The sequence below is a fragment of the Filicampus tigris genome, chromosome 13, assembly GCF_054856515.1.
Source record: "Filicampus tigris isolate MCC_2025a chromosome 13, RoL_Ftig_1.0, whole genome shotgun sequence".
Classification (NCBI taxonomy): domain Eukaryota; kingdom Metazoa; phylum Chordata; class Actinopteri; order Syngnathiformes; family Syngnathidae; genus Filicampus; species Filicampus tigris.
Window position 1 is genome coordinate 16,052,656 of NC_141229.1, and position 21,134 is coordinate 16,073,789.

The following is a 21,134-nucleotide window of genomic DNA, read 5'->3' on the forward strand; positions in this document are numbered from 1 at the left end:
TCGTACTGTATTGGCGTCGGCTGCGGCCCTTACTAGCCGGTTGGACTAATAAAAACATGATAATTAAACTACGTCTGATGACGTGTTCTTTGAAGTCGCTACAATATATTTTAAAGCGTGACGTCTTCAGCAGGTGCGAAGGACCCGATCAGATCTGCTACCCACACCGGCTTGTTGCGGGCCGGATCTAATAAAAAAGCAATATCATCCCACGGGCCGTAGAAAACCTTCTCGCGGGCCGGATGTGGCCCGCGGGCCTTGACTTAGACATATGTGGCCTAATGCAATAACCTACTGCATGGCGCCCTCTCTTGTTGAACTCCTCCACCTGCAGTCACATCCAGTCAATGGGAAATGTATTGTATTGAATTGTACTGTCATTATGGTTAGAGCGCCCCGAGCGGTGGAAGAAAAATCCACAGAATAGCCGCACCGGACTATAAGCCGCAGGGCTCAAAATCTAGGAAAAAAGTTGCGGTTTACAGTCCGGAAAATACGGTATTTACTTTGCAAGTCAATTTGTGATTCATTCGTGATTTATTGATTAATTAATTAATCAATTAATTTATGAACATTACCGATATGTTTTCTCTCCTGTTTTAAGTTCTGAGTTGTAATAATATGTTTCACAACTAGATGGCAGGGGTCACATTGTTGCACTCCTAGCACGCAATCTCTATTCAAGAAGGAGGCTTTGACTAGGAAGATCACTTTGATGTATCATGGTAAAATACTATGTAATGTTTGCTTTAACCAAGTCTAACTGCACAAGTTCGGGGATTTTATTGTGTTAGAAACTAGGGTTGTAACGATATCCATACATAACGATGCGATATTATGACAATATGAACCACACGGTACGATAATTATCACAATATTGTGAGGAGGTTGTCAATATAAATAAGATCACGATACTGTATAAAAATCCACAATGTTGTAAAAAACAAAAACAAAAAAAACAACTCATGATAGTGGAAACAAAGCACTATATTGTGTTTTTATTCACACTAAAAACAGTTGAGCCAAAAATAACCCAAATTGGTTTATTTTCAACCCAGCCGCAGTGTTATTATAGCACCATCCCAACAGTAGTTAATTTGACCCAGAAGAATGGGTTCGGTTGATTTTAACCCAACAGGTGAGTTAAATATTTTACCCAAATGTTTGATCAAATCAACTCCATTGCTGGGTTGTTTCAACTAAATGTGCTTCTCATATATTATCCCCAAATGCTGGGTCAAATGAACTACAATGCTGGATTGTTTTAAGTGTATAGGACACAAAAAAGGTTACCGTAATTTTATTTTTAAAGCGTACAAGTACAAATAGTAAGATTCCAATGATTACTTTGGTAAAAACACAATTAAATTGCCTCGAAAAAGATGCAGAAAACTAATTATTTGTGTGAGCTGGGTCGGCCCTCTGCCCGGCCCAGCTAGTTTGACCCAGTGCGTGCCCAACGGCCACACAGTATCGTCTTCAGACTCTGAAGATGGCAATGACAACCTGTCGGTAAGTATTGATCACTCAGTTTTTATTGTTAAAAGAGTCTCACAGCACAAAAAGCCAAGGACATAGTAGTGTTTAATGCAGAAAACACATGCAAAACATGCCTCGTAATTTGTAATTTTTACATGTACTCATCGTCAAGTCTCATGCAGGCTGTCATCATTGCATGTTCGTCTCCATATCCGACTCTTCGGCCACTACTGAAAATAGTGGAAATATGAAAATACGAAAAATATTTATCATGCCAAGTATATTGTTTGAGATGATGGTAACTTATATAACATGTAAACATGTAATTGAATTATTAAAATAATCAAATGATAACATTGATAAATGTGTCTCTGAATAAAAACAATTCTTAATTATTGTTGACTGTATATACGTTGAGAAAAGAACATGATGTAGTGTTACCCTTACTATGTCCTTTTGATCGAATCAACACTGCCACTGTTCTTGAGTCTTAACACAAAGCATCTTGTCGCTTTATAATAGAAAAAACAACATCTCAAAAACCAAAGATGTTGAAATGCAGAAATAGTTGAAGATAAAGTTCAGGCCCATATATAGGTGCCTTCTGCAATTTCATTCTTAAATCATTCACTGCCAGACATTTTCATTTTCATTTTTTACCTTATTATTTATTGTACCTCATACTTTTTCACATAGTGGAAATTCTTAAACTTACGCAGCAATGGACATCCAACTTGCGTTTTTTTGCTGTTGCTGGTGGCTATTTACTGCGCGATCGTGTCCGGAGACATGACTCGGAGCCACGGCTCCGTTGTTTACAGCTGGGATCAGCTGTTAGCACTCCCGCGCCGGCTCCCGGAGCGAGACCCGATATCGCCCGTGAGCTGAGGGGGAAGAGACGGGGATCTCGTGCGGGGGTTAAACGCCGGGCAAGGGGGAGACGATTCCACCCAGTCCTCCCGTCTGTTATCATGGGGAATGTTAGATCTCTCCCCAATAAGATGGACGTGCTAACAGCGCTAACCCGGCATGAGAGGGATTTCCAGGAGGATAGCCTGATGCTATTCACGTAGTCGTGGCTAACAGCGCTAACGCCGGACGCGGTCTCAGAATTGAACGGCTTCCAAATCCTATGTGCGGACAGGACGCTGGAGAGTGGGAAGAGGAAAGGAGGAGGGCTGGCTGTGTTTGTGAACGATAGATGGTGTAATCCTGGGCACATCATGATTACGGAGCAGCTCTGCAGTAAGCACATTGAGCTGTTAGCTGTTGGCATGAGACCGTACTACATCCCACGTGAGTTTAGTCATGTGATCGCGGTGACCGTGTACGTCGCCCCCCGCGGCCAACAGTGTTACAGCCTGTGATGTCATGACTGCAGCTGTGAGCAGGCTACAAACACAACACCCAAACGCCCTGCTCCTCATCTCTGGTGACTTCATCCATGCCTCTTCTTCCTCCTCTCTGCCTTCATTCACACAGTATGTCACCTGCCACACCAGAGACAATAAAATACTGGACCTCTTCTATGCCAACACCAAGGAGGCGTACACATCACTGCCCCTCGCCCTGCTGGGCAAAGCTGATCACAATGTGGTGGCTTTCCAGCCTGTGTACAAACCCCTGGTCCGCAGGTAGCCAGCTGTGAACCGCAAGGTTCATAGATGGTCTGGAGAAGCCGAGGAGGCCTTAAAGGACTATTTCAGCACAACTGTGTGGGAAGTATTCAGCGATGCCCATGGGGAAGACATTAATAGTCTAACGGACACTGTTACAGACTATATACATTTCTGCATGGAGAACACCATACCCACTAGGACAGTAAGATGTTTCTCCAACAACAAACCCTGGATCACACCAGACATTAAAGCCCTCCTGAAGGAGAGGAAGAGGGCTTTTGCATCAGGTAACAAGGAGGAGCGTAAGATTGTGCAGCGCCAACTGAGGAGGAGGATCAGAGAAGGGAAAAGGTCCTACAAGAAGAGGATGGAAGAGCAGCTGCAGCTGAATAATGCCAGGAGAGTCTGTAGGGGCCTGAAGACCATCTCAAGCCATGGACAACCCAAGACCCTAGGCTGGGGGGGACCTGCAGTGGGTGAATGAGCTGAATCTCTTTTTCAATAGGTTCGATCAGATGCCTGCCCCCGCTCAGTCTCTCCTGCTGCAGCCCCCACCTACTCCCCCTGCTGTGTGCGTCACCCCCTCCCCTCTTTTCCCCACAGTCTCCAGCTCCCAGCTACACCAGACAGCCACCACTCCCTCCTGCCCAGCCTTGGCCTTCACAACATCTCAGGTTAAGAACCAGCTGAAGAAGATGAAGGCGAGGAAGGCAGTGGGTCCAGATGGCATCAGCTCCCAGCTCCTCAAATCCTGCGCAGACCAGCTGTGTGGAATTGTCCAGCACATGTTCAACCTGAGCCTGAAGATGGGCAGAGTCCCCCAACTGTGGAAAACATCCTGCCTGGTCCCGGTGCCAAAGACCCCCCCACCCGAAAGAGCTCAACAGCTTCAGACCAGTGGCACTGAAGTCTCACCTGATGAAGACCCTGGAGAGACTGGTCCTCGTCCACCTGCGTCCCCTAGTGAGCTCCTCAATGGACCCACTACAGTTTGCATACCAGCCTGGTGTCAGCGTGGATGATGCCATCATCTACCTCCTCCAAACTTCACTCTTCACATCAATCAATCAATCAATCACATTTTATTTATATAGCACTTTTCATACATAAAAATGCAACTCAAAGTGCTTTAAAACATTCAAAGCAAAACATAGAATTATCTTCAATCAAAAGAAAAGATAAATTATTTAAAAGTTGTTGAAAGCCAAACTAAAAAGGTGTGTCTTGAGCTTCCTCTTAAAAATATCAACAGTCTCTGCAGACCTGACATCCTCTGGCAGGCTATTCCAAAGGTGAGGACCAAAATGGCTGAATGCAGCCTCGCCATGCATTTTGGTCCTCACCCTTGGAATAAATAAAAGGCCGGCGCCAGAGGACCTCAGGATCCGCGAGGGCTGGTATGATAAAAGCAAATCAGATAAATAAGATGGCCCAAGACCATTAACACATTTATAAACTAATAAAAGTACTTTAAAATCCATCCTGAAACACACAGGGAGCCAATGCAGCAATTTCAAAACTGGCGTAATGTGCTCCCGCCCTCTGGTTCTCGTCAGCACCCGAGCGGCTGAATTCTGCAGTAGTTGCAGTGGTGAAATGCTCTTTTTCGGGAGGCCAGAGAGCAGGGCATTACAGTAATCTAAACGACAGGAAATAAAGGCATGCATCAGCACTTCCGTGTTAGCCTGAGAGAGAAACGGGCGGACTCTGGCGATATTCTTAAGGTGATAAAAACCAATCTTGGTTACATTTTTAATATGAGGAATAAAACTGAGCTCAGAGTCAAAAATGACGCCAAGGTTCTTCACACAGTGTGAGGGATTAAAAATGTGTAGTTTTGGTAAAAGCTTCTCTCTCTGACCTTCGGGACCGATAACTAAAACCTCAGTCTTCCACCTGGAGAAGGCGGGGAGCACTGTGAGGATCATGTTCTTTGATTTCCCCAGTGCTGTCAAAACCGTCCAGCCCACCCTATTGGGAGACAAGCCGGAGCGGGCGGGAGTGGCCCACCACCTCACCACATGGATCCAGGACTACCTCACAAACCGGCCACAGTATGTGAGGGCACAGGACTGTATGTCTGATGTGCTCCTCTGCAGCACGGGGGCGCTGCAGGGAACTGTCTTGGCTCCCTTCCTGTTTACCCTCTACACTTCAGACTTCAACTACAACACCCCTACCTGTCAACCAGAAGAAGTTCTCTGACGACTCTGCGATTGTCGGCCTCATCGCAGACGGAGACGATCGGGAGTACAGAGACCTTGAGCAGGGATTTGTGGACTGGTGCCAGCAGAACCGCCTCCTGATCAATGCGGGGAAATCCAAAGAGATGGTGGGGGATTTCTGTAGGCGCCAACACTCTGCACCTGCACCAGTGAATATTCGGGGAACAGATGTTGAGAGAGTCTCAACTTACAAGTACCTTGGTGTTCATCTGAACAATAAACTGGACTGGATCGACAACACAGACGCTCTCTATAGGAAGGGTCAGAGCAGACTCTTCCTACTCAGGAGACTGAGGTCCTTTAGGGTTCAGGGGACACTCCTTAGGAACTTTTATGACTCTGTGGTTGCATCGGTCATTTTCCAGGGAGTGGTCTCCTGGGCAGGCGGTGTCTCGGCCCAGGACAAGAAGAGGCTGCACAACCTGGTCAAGAGGGCCGGCGCTGTCCTGGGCTGCTAACCTGGACTCGGTGGACTCAGTGAGGGACAGAAGGATGATGGCTAAACTGTCATCAATGCTGGACAACCCGGCCCACCCCCTCCAGGGCACTCTAACAGCACTCTATAGCTCCTTCAGCGACAGACTGTTATACCCTCACTGTGCAAAGGAGAGATTCCGCCGCTCCTTCTTGCCTGCTGCTGTCAGACTGTTTAACAAGAACATTGTGTAGTCTCTACAAACTGGTGGACATTAGTGCAATTGTGCAGTCCTGCACCTGAGCTTATATCGTGCAATACTCAACTTTGCCCACTACTGTTAGTCTAGTTTTATTTTTATCCAATGTTGTTCCTTATATTTCACTGCAGCACTGTCACTTACATACTTACTAGTATTTTTCCTCTGTACTATGTACAGGCTAAAATGAGTGTTTCTTCATACTTTATATGTAGATGTATGTTGGTGTGTATATACATGTGTATATACACATGGTTACTGCATATATTTACATTATATTTACATAGGTTTGATTCTGAATGTTTGCCAATAATGTTATACATTAATGGCTACATTATGCCGCCGTCTCTGTGTGACCTTTATCTTTGCTGCTGTAACACTGAACATTTCCCCACTGTGGGATCAATAAAGGCCTTCTTATCTTATCTTATCAACATTCCCCTCTACTGTATTTTTATTTTTATCCAATACTGTTCCTTATATTTCACTACAGCACTGTCACTTACAGTATTTTTCCTCTGTACTATGTACAGGCTAAAATGAGTGTTTCTTCATACTTTATATGTTATATCAACAAGTTTTGAAGCTGTAACTGACATCAATATTTGGACGCATCACAATTTTCACCTGAGTGTTGTAAAATTTGAATTTTATAAATATTTTGCACCATTTTACTCTATGGTGGATGAAGATGGAAAAGGAGGAAACGAGGAGCTGGTATGTATGTGTTTTGGCTTGTTTTTTTATTTTGTCTAGTCTTGCATAGCGAAATACTCTGCTGGTATAGTTAAGTGATCACCGATTATATTGCACACACATTAGCCATGTTTTAACGTTTATTCACACATTTCCTCTGTCTTTGGCAATTGAATAATAGGGATGTGACAGTATTGTAAATATTATGGTATGTAGGTGTCAAGTGTGCAGCCAAAATGCCGAGCCGGTCGTGTGACACGCTTCAGTGAAATGGAGCAAGCTGAATGGGAAGCCGTCTTAAAAAGTCCTTCATAAGGCAAATAGTGGTAATTAAATTAGATGGCGGTTAACATGCCAAAGTACACGTCCAGATTTAGGTATGTGTTTGAAAGTAAGTCTTCCAGTTGAATTCATATTTGTAATTTGATTTGGGCCTGAACAACTAATTGCATTTTCAAAATAATTGCGATTTTATAAAACATTTTGTAATCGCAAAGACTGCGATTTAATGGGTCATTGCTGTATTGAGAAGTGGAGGGGCAAAGAGGGGGAGAAGAGCAGGCAGACGGCCACACTAGCTTTCAGTGAGGTTTCCGTCTCCCGAGACATTGAGGCGAGTATATGACTCCTATCGGAGGATGAACAGCTTTTAACGTCTGTATTTTCTTGCAGAAGAACAAGATTCTGACTCAGAAGACCTCAACTCCAATACCTCAACAGCTTCAGAAAACAGGCGAGCTGTGATTGGTCGTCACCTGAACCCTTAGTGACTGTGATGTCATTTTCAGTGGACAGAAGTGAAAAAATGGCCGCCCCCTGAGATGGCACTAAAAACGGTTGGAATTTGCTGCTTAACTCATATTCCACAAACGCAATATTAATCAGAATGCCTTGTTTCAAGTAATGGGCCTGCATAGAACATATTCTATAAAAAAAAGAACACATTGTTGAAAAAAAAATGTTTGGGTTGACTTCCCATGAAGGATTTACCTTGCACAACGTCTTCATTTACCGCTGCACAAACGAAAGTGGGGAACAATCTTGTTAAAATAGTTAGCACATCATGGTCTTGGCTGTCCATCAGCTGTGCGTTTAGCTGCGCGTTTGGTTATTGACTGTGTATATATTCAGCCAATAAACCTTTTAAAACCTGAATATTGTCAGTATTCAGGTTTTTAAAAGCCATGTAAACACGTGCAATAAACCGAATATGCCCTTATTCTGGTTTTTAAAATTCCAAATATCATGCCTGGGTTACTCTCTTTCCAACCCGAATATGTGTGCAGGTATACGGCAATCGGAATATGCCGAATGCATGGGACAGTCTGCGCATGCTCAACCACAAGGAATCTTGGTCTTTGTAGTACAGGAAGTGCTTGATTGCGGGCCATTTGGTGCGCAACTCACCGTAAATATACATTTAGTGAGAAACAAAAATGGTAAAAGCTAGAATAAGTACGACACCACACTTGTAAAGCGTGGAGGAATCCGTCTGCTTAATTCGTGCAGTGAGTGACATGAATATAATGTGTTTTATTGACGGAAGCAAGTAACAAGTGGAGATGATGTAAATTGTGTCATGCCATCCGTGCGTCACCGTTTTATTCAGGTTATTTAAATGTGGGGGGTAACCCTCCACTCAAGCCATGTAAATGGGTTTTTCCGAATTACTCAGAAATTTTAATTAACCCGAAATTTGACTGCATGTAAACGTAGTCATTGTTTACCTCTTGTTTCTCAGACTTTGTTTACGTCTTGAACTTGCAAACCCAAGTAGGAAGCAAAAGCTGGACTCTGATTAGCTACTGTCACCCATATTTCTACCGCATCTGATCGCTCGCCGATGCTCCCAGCTTACAGCTTGTCACCACAATATCGCAATTCTTGATCAAGTAATCACTGAGCCTTCTTTATGTTGCCCTTTGGAATGTAATCGACAAAGTGGGGAGTATTTGGGGGCTGATGTATATGCTCTCTCTGCGGCCCGTTACCAAGTATGAGAAAATGGAGCCAATTTATTTATTTTTTAATTCCACCAAGATGACGGCAACTTGTTAATTAATTTCACTAGTTTGTCAGCAGTTCCCTCATAGTCTGTTTTCAGAACCTGAACATAAATTCGGAGTAGCAAACCATGAGTCCCATTTATAGGACTGCGCTGTTTTCAATAATGTGGATGCAAGAACCTCTCTTCATTTCTTATGTCACTTTCAGGAACGAATCGACAATTTCTCTCCAGAAAGAAAATCCATCCATGGAGTTGCCTTGGAGTTCTGATGAAAAGGCGACAGGTCATGTGACAGCAAATCACTCAGTAAAAAAAGTTCCTGGCAAACAACTTTTGTCTCAAGGCTCTTGATGCAGAAGCGATACTCTGCCTTTGTGATTGGAGGGATGTTGAGTATACAAAGGTTACAATTTCATCACCTCACAAAAAGGGCATAGTTGTTGTGCATGTTAATAAACAACGGAGTGTGTATCAACACTGTTAAATTATATTCCAGTAGAATAAAGCAATTCTATTAAGTCTGATGTCTCACATGGATTTTAACATTAACCCTTTTGATGCCATGACGTATAAATACGTCTGCAGAATCGTGGTTCGTGGATGCCATGACATATTCATACGTTTTAAGTGTTTTGTTTAAAAATAAAACTATAATGAAGGGCTGTGTGCAGGTCCCCAGCAAGTATCAAGGCTTTGGGAATACTTGCGAGTGAAAGTTTAGTCGGAATTGCCGACGAAAGCCCGTTTAAAATTAGAGGCGGACCAGCTTATAGACGGGTACTATTTTTTCCCCCCGGAAAAAAAGGTAAATGACAGACGACGGAAAGGTACCCACGCTGCAGACGGATGACGAATAACGTACGCGCAATTTTTAGTAAAATGCCGAGCTCTGGCTTTCAGTATGAAAAATCACCACTAGATGGCAGGAGTGGCCAGATTTTCACAACGGCCAGGTCCACCAACACACCACCGGGGCAGTCCAATTCCTTATATGGAGCGTGTGTGTGTGCGTGGGTGTGTGTGTGTGTGCTCAACGGCGAAGCTGTTTGACGAGGTCACACTCTCGCTCTACAACAAGAGTTTTTCCAATCAAAGAAAGGTGACATAGTCCCATCGTTATCTTTGTTTGAAAGGAAAGGGTTGATGTAACGTGCACGCAATCGTGGTGTCCGCCATATGTAAAAAATTGAATATAATTCCCCAGAAAAATGATCGAGTGTCAGTGTACAGTCAGACAGGAGAGAAGCAACCAAACCTTTTAGAGGCATCAACGTGAACACGCACAGTGCAGTGTTAATCTTGCAATAAACTTATTTTGCGATCAAAGTGCCATTTTTTTGTGTTCTTTATGATGTAATAAAGCATTGTTTAGATATTTGAGGTGAAGTGAAAGTTTTGCTTGAAATGCTTCCTTTCACAAAAGCTCTTTTTCTCAGAATCTTTCTTGGAAACGACTACTTTCAAGAAACTAACCAATGTTCAACTGCAGTTTACTAAAGAATGGTAAAGATTAGAAAAGGTTAGACTTTTTTTTCCAGATGAAAAAGATGATCAAAACTTTCATTTGTTATGTTCCATGTTTATATAGCTACTGAACTCAATTTTCTGTAGGCCTTCAAAAATGAATCAAAATGGCCGGCACTGGTAAGTGCAATTTTTTGACATAGTCTAGCATTGAATGAGTTATGTGCGGGCTATCAAATCTACCTAGCACCAGGTTCTGGTCCTCACAAATTTAGAAGTAAAATATTTGATTTTACTTTTATGCGATCTGAAGTGACATTCTAACTCTCTAAAGCCCCCTCGTCATAGCTTTGTGATTTGCTTCATTCTAGCGACTGTGGAAGTGGTGTCCCACACAAAGAACGTGGTCCACACAATGTAGCAAAGGCAGGCATGTGTGTATGCTATTTATTTTGTGTGGTTCGTGCTGTTGTAAGGGAGCCCTCTTTGTGTCTGCTGTTTGATGCCAAAGCCTGGCTGCCTTCTCATCAGATTGCTCCACACATTGACCCAGACGAAAGGGAAAACCCTGACCCATGTGCTAATGGCAAATTACCCCCTCTGCTTGTCTTCTTTCATCTAATGCGGCACATTCAACTGACAAGCAGTCATTTATTTATTTATTTATTTTTCTTAATTTGGTATCTTTCCCAAAAGTGAAACAGTCAGATGGTCCACATTCATGGGAGAACCAGTTTTTCATTTTAATGTCATTGGCTGTTCTCATCATGCATACTCGATTACCACTTCCTTGGGCATTCATTTATAACAGTCGAAATGGAGAATTTCAACGGAATTGGACTGGATTTAAATTAGGTTTCATTATACACCTTTTGTCATCATCATAATGATACATTGTCATGGTCCGTGCGTCCAGGTCTGAAACGCCATTGAAGTTAGCAAATATGGTTCCTTGCCTGAAAGATAAACAACAATAGTATTCATATTAGAACAGTTGGTTTGATAGAATTCCAATCCTACATTTTGCACTAAATGCACCTCTTTTTTCCTGTGGAAGTGCTTCATACACTGTATACATGTCTGCCTTTTGTTATTGAGTTTTGTGCACAATATTAATGCGGTCCTTGTGGCATGAAGATGTCTCTTCAATGTCTTGGACACAATGAGAAGAGGCAAAGAGAGAACCTGTAGAGCCACTTGAAAATATGAACCAACAAACGTAAGAGACACTGCCATCTTTATTGTATTCCAGTGCATCAGTGAAAGGCTGAGTGAAAATGTTCCTCCTGCTTTATCTCTCACTTCATGTACTCCCTCCATCTTTATGCCTTCTTTTTTTTGGCTCTCGCTCGCTCCTCTGTAGTCTCTCACAACTGCTTACTTTTCCCACAAATGAGAGCAAATACAATTTTCCATTCTCTTCTTAGCACACAGCGCAGCCACTCTGAAAAATGGGAGCCTGCAGCTCGCATGCACACACTCAAAGACGCTCTTTGAATATTCAAGTGCTAACCGTTGAAATCATTGATGTTTAAAAGGCTGTGGGTCTACAGCAGCTCTCAGCCCACAGTACATTTAACAAAATCCGAGTAAAAAAAGAACAAAGTGCGATATCAGGGACATGGATCAAGTTTTATTGTGCAGTAGCATCAATTACCAAGTGGCAAGCTGGCATGTGGAAATTGTCTCTTCACCTCAGAGAAAATGAGAGAATGCACATTTGTCAATCTCCTCAATGATAAAAATTTACAATGTGCTTTTGGTTCGTCATGGTTGGAATCATCTCGATTGTTATCAATGTCTTATCCTTGCTCCACATTCCTGCTCATTAAAAAAGTAGCAAATGGCGATGTCTTTGATGACAAAAGAGAGATGGTTGTGATGGCTGGAGTTGGGCAAAAGGAGACGAAGGAAGTCAATCTGTGGCATCTGAAGAAACAGCTCCTCTTAATTGTATGTGTTCATATCCCCAGAGATTATAAAAATCTGATCTGGAGGGGGAGGTCTCAATGCTCTCAGCCAAGAGGGGAGATATGCGGAACGTGTTTCACATTAACACCAGGAAGATTGCATTCTTTGGGCATTTGACTAATCTCATTGATGAGAAGAGAGGGTGTGAATAAAAAAAAAAGTGATAGAGAGGGAGAGTGGAAACAAAAGTGTGCAAAATAATCTTTCAGTTTAAACGAGTGAGAGATTTGGGCATTATTTTCTCTTGGTGTTAATTATAAACGAACTGCAGCTGCACCTCTGTACGAGCAGCCATGGCCCAAGTAAATGAAATGCCTAATCGGTCTGAGTTTAATTGAACACTTCCTTCACTGAATGGGAACAATTAATGGTTTGGTTTTAATTTGTGCTGCTCGCAGGCCCAAGAGCTACTGAGGACACAGCTTTCCCAGTCCGGTGAGGAGTGGCCCTCAGCAGATGAGGAGAGTGACTCTACTTGTTCTTCTAGCCCTCCTTCATCCCCAGCTCATGATGAAGATGTGAAGCCTGCCAGTGGGATCCAAAAGCAACAAGGTCAGGGAAAGTGATTCAAGTTAGTTTAGTTGTGTATGTGACTAAAGATTTCACAAAAAGACGAGATTTTTAAAAAAAATCTTCCCCACTTAAAGAAAATTACTTTAGGTTTCATATGATGAAGTAATCTCCCATTCACTCTTCAACAAACTTGTCATTTTACTGCAATGTAGAATATTAGTAGACATTTTGTGGCCTCAGTATATCGAAAATTACCACTGCAGAGCACTAAAAGTTTCTATTATTTGTGAAAGAAATCAATTTCACCATTGAGCCTTTTTTTTGTATGAATACCTCACTGCCTGGTTTTCATACAGCTCTTTATTCTATTCAGAGCTAAATAAAGACCTTACATTCCCATTTCCATCTCCACTCTCTTTTTCCCCCCCTGCCAATGCATCTCTCTATGGACTTCCATTCCTTACAGAACCACAAAGTGCTGAAGAGGAGAGCCACGACGAAAGCCCTGTGGAAAGTGTTCCTATTAGAGGTAAAAAGGCATCGCCTGTGTCCCAGCATTCACACTTTCCTTATGTGGTGGTTTGTTTGCTTCCTACTGCAGTGAATAATAGGCCCTTTTACGCAGTGGCGGTGGCAGCATGATCAAGGTGAAACCAGGGTCAAAGTCCCACCTGAAGAGCAGTGCTAGTTCTCTCTAATTAGCTCATAGTGAATACTAGCTGTGTTTTCGCCCCAGGCTGATGCATGCTGGAAAAATCGATCATTTATTATTCTAAAATAATGAACTCTGCTTTAATTGTCCAGCTGCCAGAGCGGTTAGTGCAAGAGATCTGTCATAGGTTCTCATTATCTATCTAACAATGGTGCGGCAAGGTGGCTCCACTTAAAGAATGCTAGCTGTGAGGGCATCCTGCAGCAGTTGGTTTGCTCATCCCTTTGCTGCTCTGAAATGTGAAGTGAGCTTTGACTACACTCGGTTACCAGATTTCCCACTGAGTGTATTCATGTGTGAGAATCCCTACGGTGCATAGCCAACAAAATGAGTCAATTTATTTTACCTGATCAAAAGGGATAAAAAAAAAACAGGGGAAAATATATTAAGTGAAAATTTTATTCGCAATATGTTATTTTTTCCCCCTATGACTCCTGTAATTTGTTATACGGGTGTTTTTTTTTTTTAAAGATCTGTGGGATGATTTTACCACTCAGATCTATTTGTTTTTTTTCAATATCATACCTACTATAGATATAAAAAGGCTGCAAACCCATTTTAAATGCCATCGGCATATGATATGAAAAGTGAGACCAAGATCAATTATTTTGTAATCAAGCTTTGCTCTGATTGGGTCACTAGCACAAAACATATTTCCTCTGATTGGTAGCTGCTGATTTGTGGGTGTCTTGTGTCATTGTAGTATTACAGTAACCAGGCATTTGTACACGGGTGTGTAGAATTCTTATATCTGCTGTATTTTGTGCACAAAAAATATAATTAATGAATTTTACAAAATGGGAAATTAGTCATCACCCTCCTGTAGGGGTTGCTAAAAACAAACAAAAAAACATGCCTACTGATGTCCACCTTGTGGAGACACTGAGATTGCTACTTTTTCCTTGAATCAACAGTTAAGACGGTGTATTCGCCCACGCTTTTTAGTGAGATTTTAAGACTCAACAACTGAAGCATGTTGGCTCATCAAACACAGAAACCTGAAAGTAGGAAACCTGGGCTTTTAAGCAAATATTTGACCGGCTGTGTGCGTGTGTGTGTCTGCGCGCTTGTGTTGTGTGCATGTCTGAACAGAGACAAAAGCCTATCAGTTACTTAAGCGATCAGCCATGCAAGAAGACCTGCAGAGTTCTGAAGAGGTGGAGGAAGAAGAGGAAGAGGAGAATGAACCCCCAGGTAGGGAATGTGATCCGCAGTACCAAAGAACTGGTACACCCTGTTCTCATGAGAAATAGTGTGATATTGGACCAAAACTAAGTCACTGTAACTCATTAAATACATATTTGGCGCGATTTTTAATTTCTTAAAAAAATCTTTTTTTTTTTCTTTTTTAATTCAATTTTTGAAAAATGACCCAGAGTAACCTCTAACCACTTTTCGTAGAAATTGGAAAAACCTAAGCAATTAATTTGCAAATGTATGTGATGCAACAGTACTTTGTGCTATTTGGATTGCATTTCTGCTCCGGTGATGCTCAATCGTCCAGTTAAAAATGTTTTTTGTAGTGTTTTTGTACCATTCCCTATAAAGTTTCTGTGAAAAAGACTGGAACCTGAGCATCGGTGAGCCACCACTCCAAAAACTATTGTCACTGGTTTCTGGTGGATTTATTTCAAAGTTTCTAAAGTAATATTGTAAGTATGAAGTACATGCAAATGAAATTGTTTTACCTGGTCTTGTTTGCTCTTTTAAGGAAAAAATGATGGCCCTGAAGTGGACCCTCGGAGTGCCAAATGCTCCTCACCTCAAGACACTTATCCACGGTAAGAACAATAACAATAATAATAATAGATTATATTTTAACACACTTTCCATTTATTTTAACACACTTTCCAGTTGAATAACAAATCTCAATGTGCACAGTATATGGGTGTCTTACAGACCAAAAAGCAAAGGAGCTTTGAGTTCCTGGTACCGGGAGTTCCTGGTTATAAGAAGTTGTGTTTGGCCCATCTAGTCACACACAGCGACTCTTTGACTCATAGTTCAGGGTAGTGCATTCAAATTAGCAGAGGTTGGCATTTTACTAAAGTTTGCCGGTCTGACGGACTGGTCCGTCCGTCCGTCAATGACAGTCGCCCGTTTTGCTGACATTAGATGATAGACGGGGAACTTAAATTTTTTTTAAAAAAGACAGACTAAGCATATAGATGGAAGTGGATTTTGTCCGTCTGTCTAATTATAACTAACCTGGTCAAGTCCGGACGGACCTCACAGTCCATTATTGACGGTCCATTTTGCTGAAGAGAGATGGAGAAGCGACCCAGACTTCATTGACTGTATATGTATAGCAGGTGATGGTATGCACCAAAGAGGGAATCATTAGTTCCACAGGTTCTGCGTCATTTCCGGCCTTCAGTGGCTGTCTATGTTATTCTGCATTATTTTCTCCCCAGTACCAGCCAGACCAATGTGACAAGTGCACTGTGTCTCACAACTTTAAATCAGGTGTGTTGGAACAGTTTTACATAGAAAACAAGAATCATCTTGCTAATTGTCAATTAGCATCCTTTTCTACTCATTTTATCAGAGTAAAATATGCTACAATGTAATGTAAAAATGTGCAACACTTCTAGGACTCTTCTAGGACTTTACCAAGACAAAATCAGCTAATTATAGCACATTAGCATTGAGGCCTAGCCCCTTAGCAAATGGTGACCTTAGGGCAAATTCATACCTTATGTTGAATATATTGTTGATACCACGTACCCCTAGTAACAGTAAATAATTTACACGTTTTCTTCACGTTATTGCAAAATTAAATTTATCAGGCCTGGGGAGGAGTGCAGGAGATGCTGCACGACGGACGGTTCTATGCATAGAAGATGACGGTCTGCTTACACTTGTTTGAAACTGTCTCAAAATGTCCATCCAGAACAGCTTAAAGTCAAAAATACATGCTGAAAACAGGTCAGAGTTCACTATTAGGGCATGTCATGTAAGCATTGCATTTGCATTTTGTCTTTAACAAATTGTCTTTTTGAAATTTATTTAGGTGCAGTTTTTTTAATTAAAATACAATGCTTCGTGGTACACTTTTTTTCTCAGTATCTAAGCACAATGTAATGGTCAAACTATATTTTCTGTAAAAGGTACCATGTTTTATGAATAGTTAAGTGGTGAGACTTTAAGCAGGTAAAGGTGGGCGATATATATCGACATCGATATTATTATCAATCTTGCTTTCACGATGTGCAATTTTACATTATCAAGTATTAACCCATTAAGGACGGGAGCGCATAACCGCGTGTCTACCACTAAAGCCGGGAGCGGTGTTGGGTGTTTCTCCCTTTAAAGCTGGGAGAGCGTCTATGTCTTTTTCTTTTTTTAATCCAATTCTCGGTCTCTTAGCCAATGAAATGCATCAGAATATGCATGTGACAGTGTTGTGAGGAGCATATCCGGAATTTTTTCGAGAAGTAATGGCGGACGCCGTCGTCGCAAGAGCTCTGCTATAAGTCACGGCAGTGATATAGACGACACGCTCGCTTTAAAGCCGTGAAACCATCCAAACGTGATGTATGGTTAAGATATATGTTGGTAGACAATGACGATTTCAACGTCTTTGTAAGAGATTACAGCATGGTAATTACCAATCACCAATAGTGATTCACTTGCATCTTCGATTGAAACAGTAAAGATTAATAAACTCATAGTAATCATAGCAAGGTGCGAGTCCACGTCCGTAGCCTGTAAATGGTTAGTTCTTCATTGTTAAATATTGCCGTAGAATATTGTTACGTTTTGCAGAAGCAATTTAAAACATAAGCGGATTGGATAAGGGATGGACGAATAAGAGCTATTGTTCACAAACGCTGTCTATCCATAATTGTTCTGTGAAGCAAGTGCAGATTTAAAATATTTTTATAGAATATCATCAAATTATCATTATTGAGTTTTTAAAAAAATATAGAGAGAGATTTTCTTAAGACCATATCGTCCACCCCTACAGTGTTGTCATTAAAACATACATTCAAGCAAATAGGCTACTAGCAATTGCAACAACAGGTAATGAACTAAATTAGAATATTCCAAGTATTTCTCCGAGTATGTCATCTACTTTGTCTTTGCTCCGGTGGTCGTTGAGTTGGTCTAACCATTTGTTCACTTGACGGTCATTTCCACTCAGTCTTTGACTTTGCAGCTTCCACAGACTTGTTTTGCCATATATGCTCATTAATAAGCTGGTAAAACATGGTCGGTCATCGTCGCTGATTCAAAATAGCACTGGATGTCTTCGCCCACCAAAAATGCTCAGTAGAGCCAGCTTCTCTTCATCTGCCCACCTTTCCATTCACTTTTCCTCCATTCTTTAAAAAAATGGGACTAGTGAGGACAGAACAACTGGTAAATACTGTCCATTAGCAGTTAGTAGTTAACTTATGGTGGCTGCCGATTCGAAAACGGCATACCCCCAAGTTCAAATAACCAATCAGCGTTGATCAGCACAGCTCACCTCCTCAAAGCGTTCCGGGTAAGTATGTAAAGACCCTAGTGTCTTGTGGGTACTAAGGAAGACCCTGGGGGAACGTCTCAAACCAGGATTTTTTTTTTTTTTTTTTTTTTTTTTTTTTTTTTTTGAGCAACGGGATAACACAAAGTCACTGGGTACATAGTGAAGTTCTGGAAATGGTTCCTGCAGTCTGAAAGCCACTATTGTTGTTATTCAACAGACCACAGGAAATGGGCTGCCAGATACCAAAGTGGTTGTTGTACATTTGCTTGGCCACTCTAATAATTCCCTGTTCATTTCCATAAGATCAAGGGGCGCCACCCATTAACTTGCTCACAAAGACAAAAGGCCCGTAAAGCCCCCCTCACTCTGGTGACCCGTTTTCAAAATCAAAATCAGAACAGCAACCCCAAAGCTAAATTGGTACCACAATATCACTGCCTTCAGACTCATTGCAAAAACGCAAGCATATCATGTCAAGAAAAAGAATGAAGACTACTACTTTCAAAGATGTGTTGACAAAGACAAGCGTCCTTTCATTTGTCACCATCAAATGCATTGAAGCCGCTCAAATCAGAGCCCTAAGTGGACCGGTTCAAGAACATTTAATGATAAACAGCCTCGTGGAAGATAACGGCATTGTGCTTACATTTGAATATCAACACAACTTCATCAAATCTGCAATTGACTACCAGGTCCTCCGAGCACCTCTTCGCCACAAAACCCATTTGGGCTCCTGTAATGGCTGCATAAACGTTATGAGGAATAATCTTCTCTGATTTCATGTGATTACTGGGCAGCACGTTGATCCGAGGGCTGAAGGCTGTATGTCCCTGGCCAGGCAAGCAGGCGCTGCAGTCTGCCTATTAGCCCAGGGAAGGGCTAATGGGCTGTCTCTATTGTGGTCCTCATAGCTGCTGATGCCTGCCTCTGCCAGCCACAGTGCAAGGACCCCCCTCTTTAATAAACATGAGCCAATTTCAGACCCAGACCCTCTCAGATGTTGCCTGTCCCCATGTTATTAATTTGCATTGGAAGCCCAAAATATGTGATTAGACAAAACTCGCAGAACAAAAAAAAAGAATTCTAAAAAAACTGTAGTGATGCGGATTGTGTACAGAAGTTGATCACACTGATCAAATGGAGATATATAATGCATGTTTATATTGTTGACGCTCTCATCGTTCTACACTTATAGAAACGGTGCTAAAGTGCTATAGTTACCCTAACTTCACTTTCTGGTCACAAGTTTTCTTTCCTCATCTTCTCCTGGAAGTTGGATGTAAGCGGCCCACTTATTACAGTAACTTCTTGCACTTAAATGCACCCACAAGTGGTCTAGAAGCCCTGCACTCAAGCAGAAGCATAACACCGCAGGAAACTCTGCCAGCTTCTCTCTGTTTCACTTTGTCGCACTTTACCCCTTTCTTCATCTCTTTGCCCCTCCCCCTCCTTCCTTGAGTATATATTTTTTGCCAACTCGCTCCCTCTTCTTCATTATTTGCTTTATTATTTTTTTTTTTGTCAGCGAGCTGATGAGCCGCATCAAAAAGAGGATGAAGCCGGACTCCAAATACAAAAATGTCCTTCCATGTGTTGTCTTAGACAATAATTATGATTTGTCTGTTAAGCTTAGACTACAGCAGAGGGGATTGTAGTTTAAAGCACAGGCTTTGGCGCAAAAAAAAAAAATCATTTATAACTCTTTGTGAGGCTCCTCATTATGTGTGGGCCTGATTCATTAAGTAATTGGTTTGCAGTTGTTTACATGAGTATTAAGGCCTTCTATTCAGGGCCTTTGAGAGATACATTGTGCAAATGTTGCATGTTATGAATGCAGAATGAGAGGCGGGGGGCCAGTCCTATTGGCCAAACACTGCACTTGGATGAAAAGCGAGAGAAAAGCACTGGGGTGCTGCTTTGCATAGCAATGACCGAAGCCTTAATAAGCTTTACAGATTAAATACATGCAGTCTATACAAGATGCAAAGAGATACTCTTAACACATTTATGTGTGCTCATTTCACTATTATGGGGTTTGAGAGAATAGTCTTTTTATTTCAAATGTGTGTATTGTATTATAACTGCTAGGGAAGCAACTGATCTGCAACATTTATGAAGAATTTGTCCATTACAAATCTTTTGCTGTCTTTTTGAATGCTGAAGTAAAATCACTTTGTGGTTGAGTGGGGATGAAAGGAATAATGCACGAAGGAGTGAGTCTTAATAAGCAGCTGCACTCCATGTAAAGACCACTTGTTCCCCTTTGTATGCAAGTGCATGCCACTGCTTCCTCTAGTGCAAAGAAACATTGTGCTTCTTTCTCCCATGGACATTTCAGAGACCACACCTTCCTTATTTTTAGTTAGCAATTTCAAATACCTTTTTCTTTTCCTCCCTGTTTTTAATCGTCAGCGCACGACCACACACACTCGCACGTAAGGAAAAGATCCTCTCACCATCAGCCGGTGTTATTGTTGTGCCTAGTGCCTGCTTGACAAAAACCTTGACACAACAATTAGTGGTTTACAGCTTTGCCATGGACAACAGGATGTGCTCAAGCATTCGACCTCAAATCACTCAGTGTCAAAATCAGAAGCGCTCTCTTTCTCTTGTGGGTAGGCGATGTGTGTGGATCTGTGACGGCTCGCTGGGAGGAGGGAAGGACGGGAGAGCCAAGAGAAAGGAACTGAGGGAAGGGGAGGGCCACAGATAGAGAGGGAGGAAGAACAGAATTCCGGTCAGATAAAGAGGGCAGCATTCTGTTACGATATATACCTGTTTGTTTTGCTGTGAGGAAAAAAATCCACTAATTTAAAAATGGTTTTTATTGTGTTTTATTTGACTAGAATATGCTATTCGATCCCTGGTCAGCTCAGTTCAATATAAAGGATTTTTTTTCAACAATATAAAACATGAAAAACAGTGAGGGATGATAGAAGTCTTTAGATTTTAAATGTATTGTTTTTGATGTTACATTTATTCATACTAGTACTCAAAAGGGTGATAGGAAGGCTCTCACAATATTATCACCAGTCACATATTTCGATACACTTGCACAATATAATGAGAACCAATGCAGGGGCTCTGTAGAAAAATTCAGCCTTTAAAAAAAAAAAAACAATACCTTTATTGTACTGTAATAAATCATTGACAGTCTCATAAATATAGCATATTTTTAAAATATAATCATTGTATTCTGTTTGTATGTACATTTTACATAACTTTCTAACTTAACTGGAAGTTGCGTTTGAAATGTTTAACTTTTTGGGTGTTTTAACTCAATAGATTGTGCAAGTGAA

The 21,134-nt window shown here is 41.6% G+C and overlaps 1 protein-coding gene across 3 annotated transcripts in view; it reads left to right on the plus strand.

The window, feature by feature from the left end:
* Positions 1-21,134, plus strand: part of kiz (kizuna centrosomal protein) — a 48,365-nt gene that overhangs the window by 17,464 nt on the left and 9,767 nt on the right. For all 3 annotated transcript variants that reach the window (XM_086050557.1, XM_086050556.1, XM_086050558.1), the window contains exons 10-13: positions 12,535-12,688; positions 13,116-13,178; positions 14,454-14,555; positions 15,073-15,142. In XM_086050557.1, the coding sequence (XP_085906683.1) occupies positions 12,535-12,688; positions 13,116-13,178; positions 14,454-14,555; positions 15,073-15,142 (389 nt within the window). The remainder of the gene's footprint in view (positions 1-12,534; positions 12,689-13,115; positions 13,179-14,453; positions 14,556-15,072; positions 15,143-21,134) is intronic.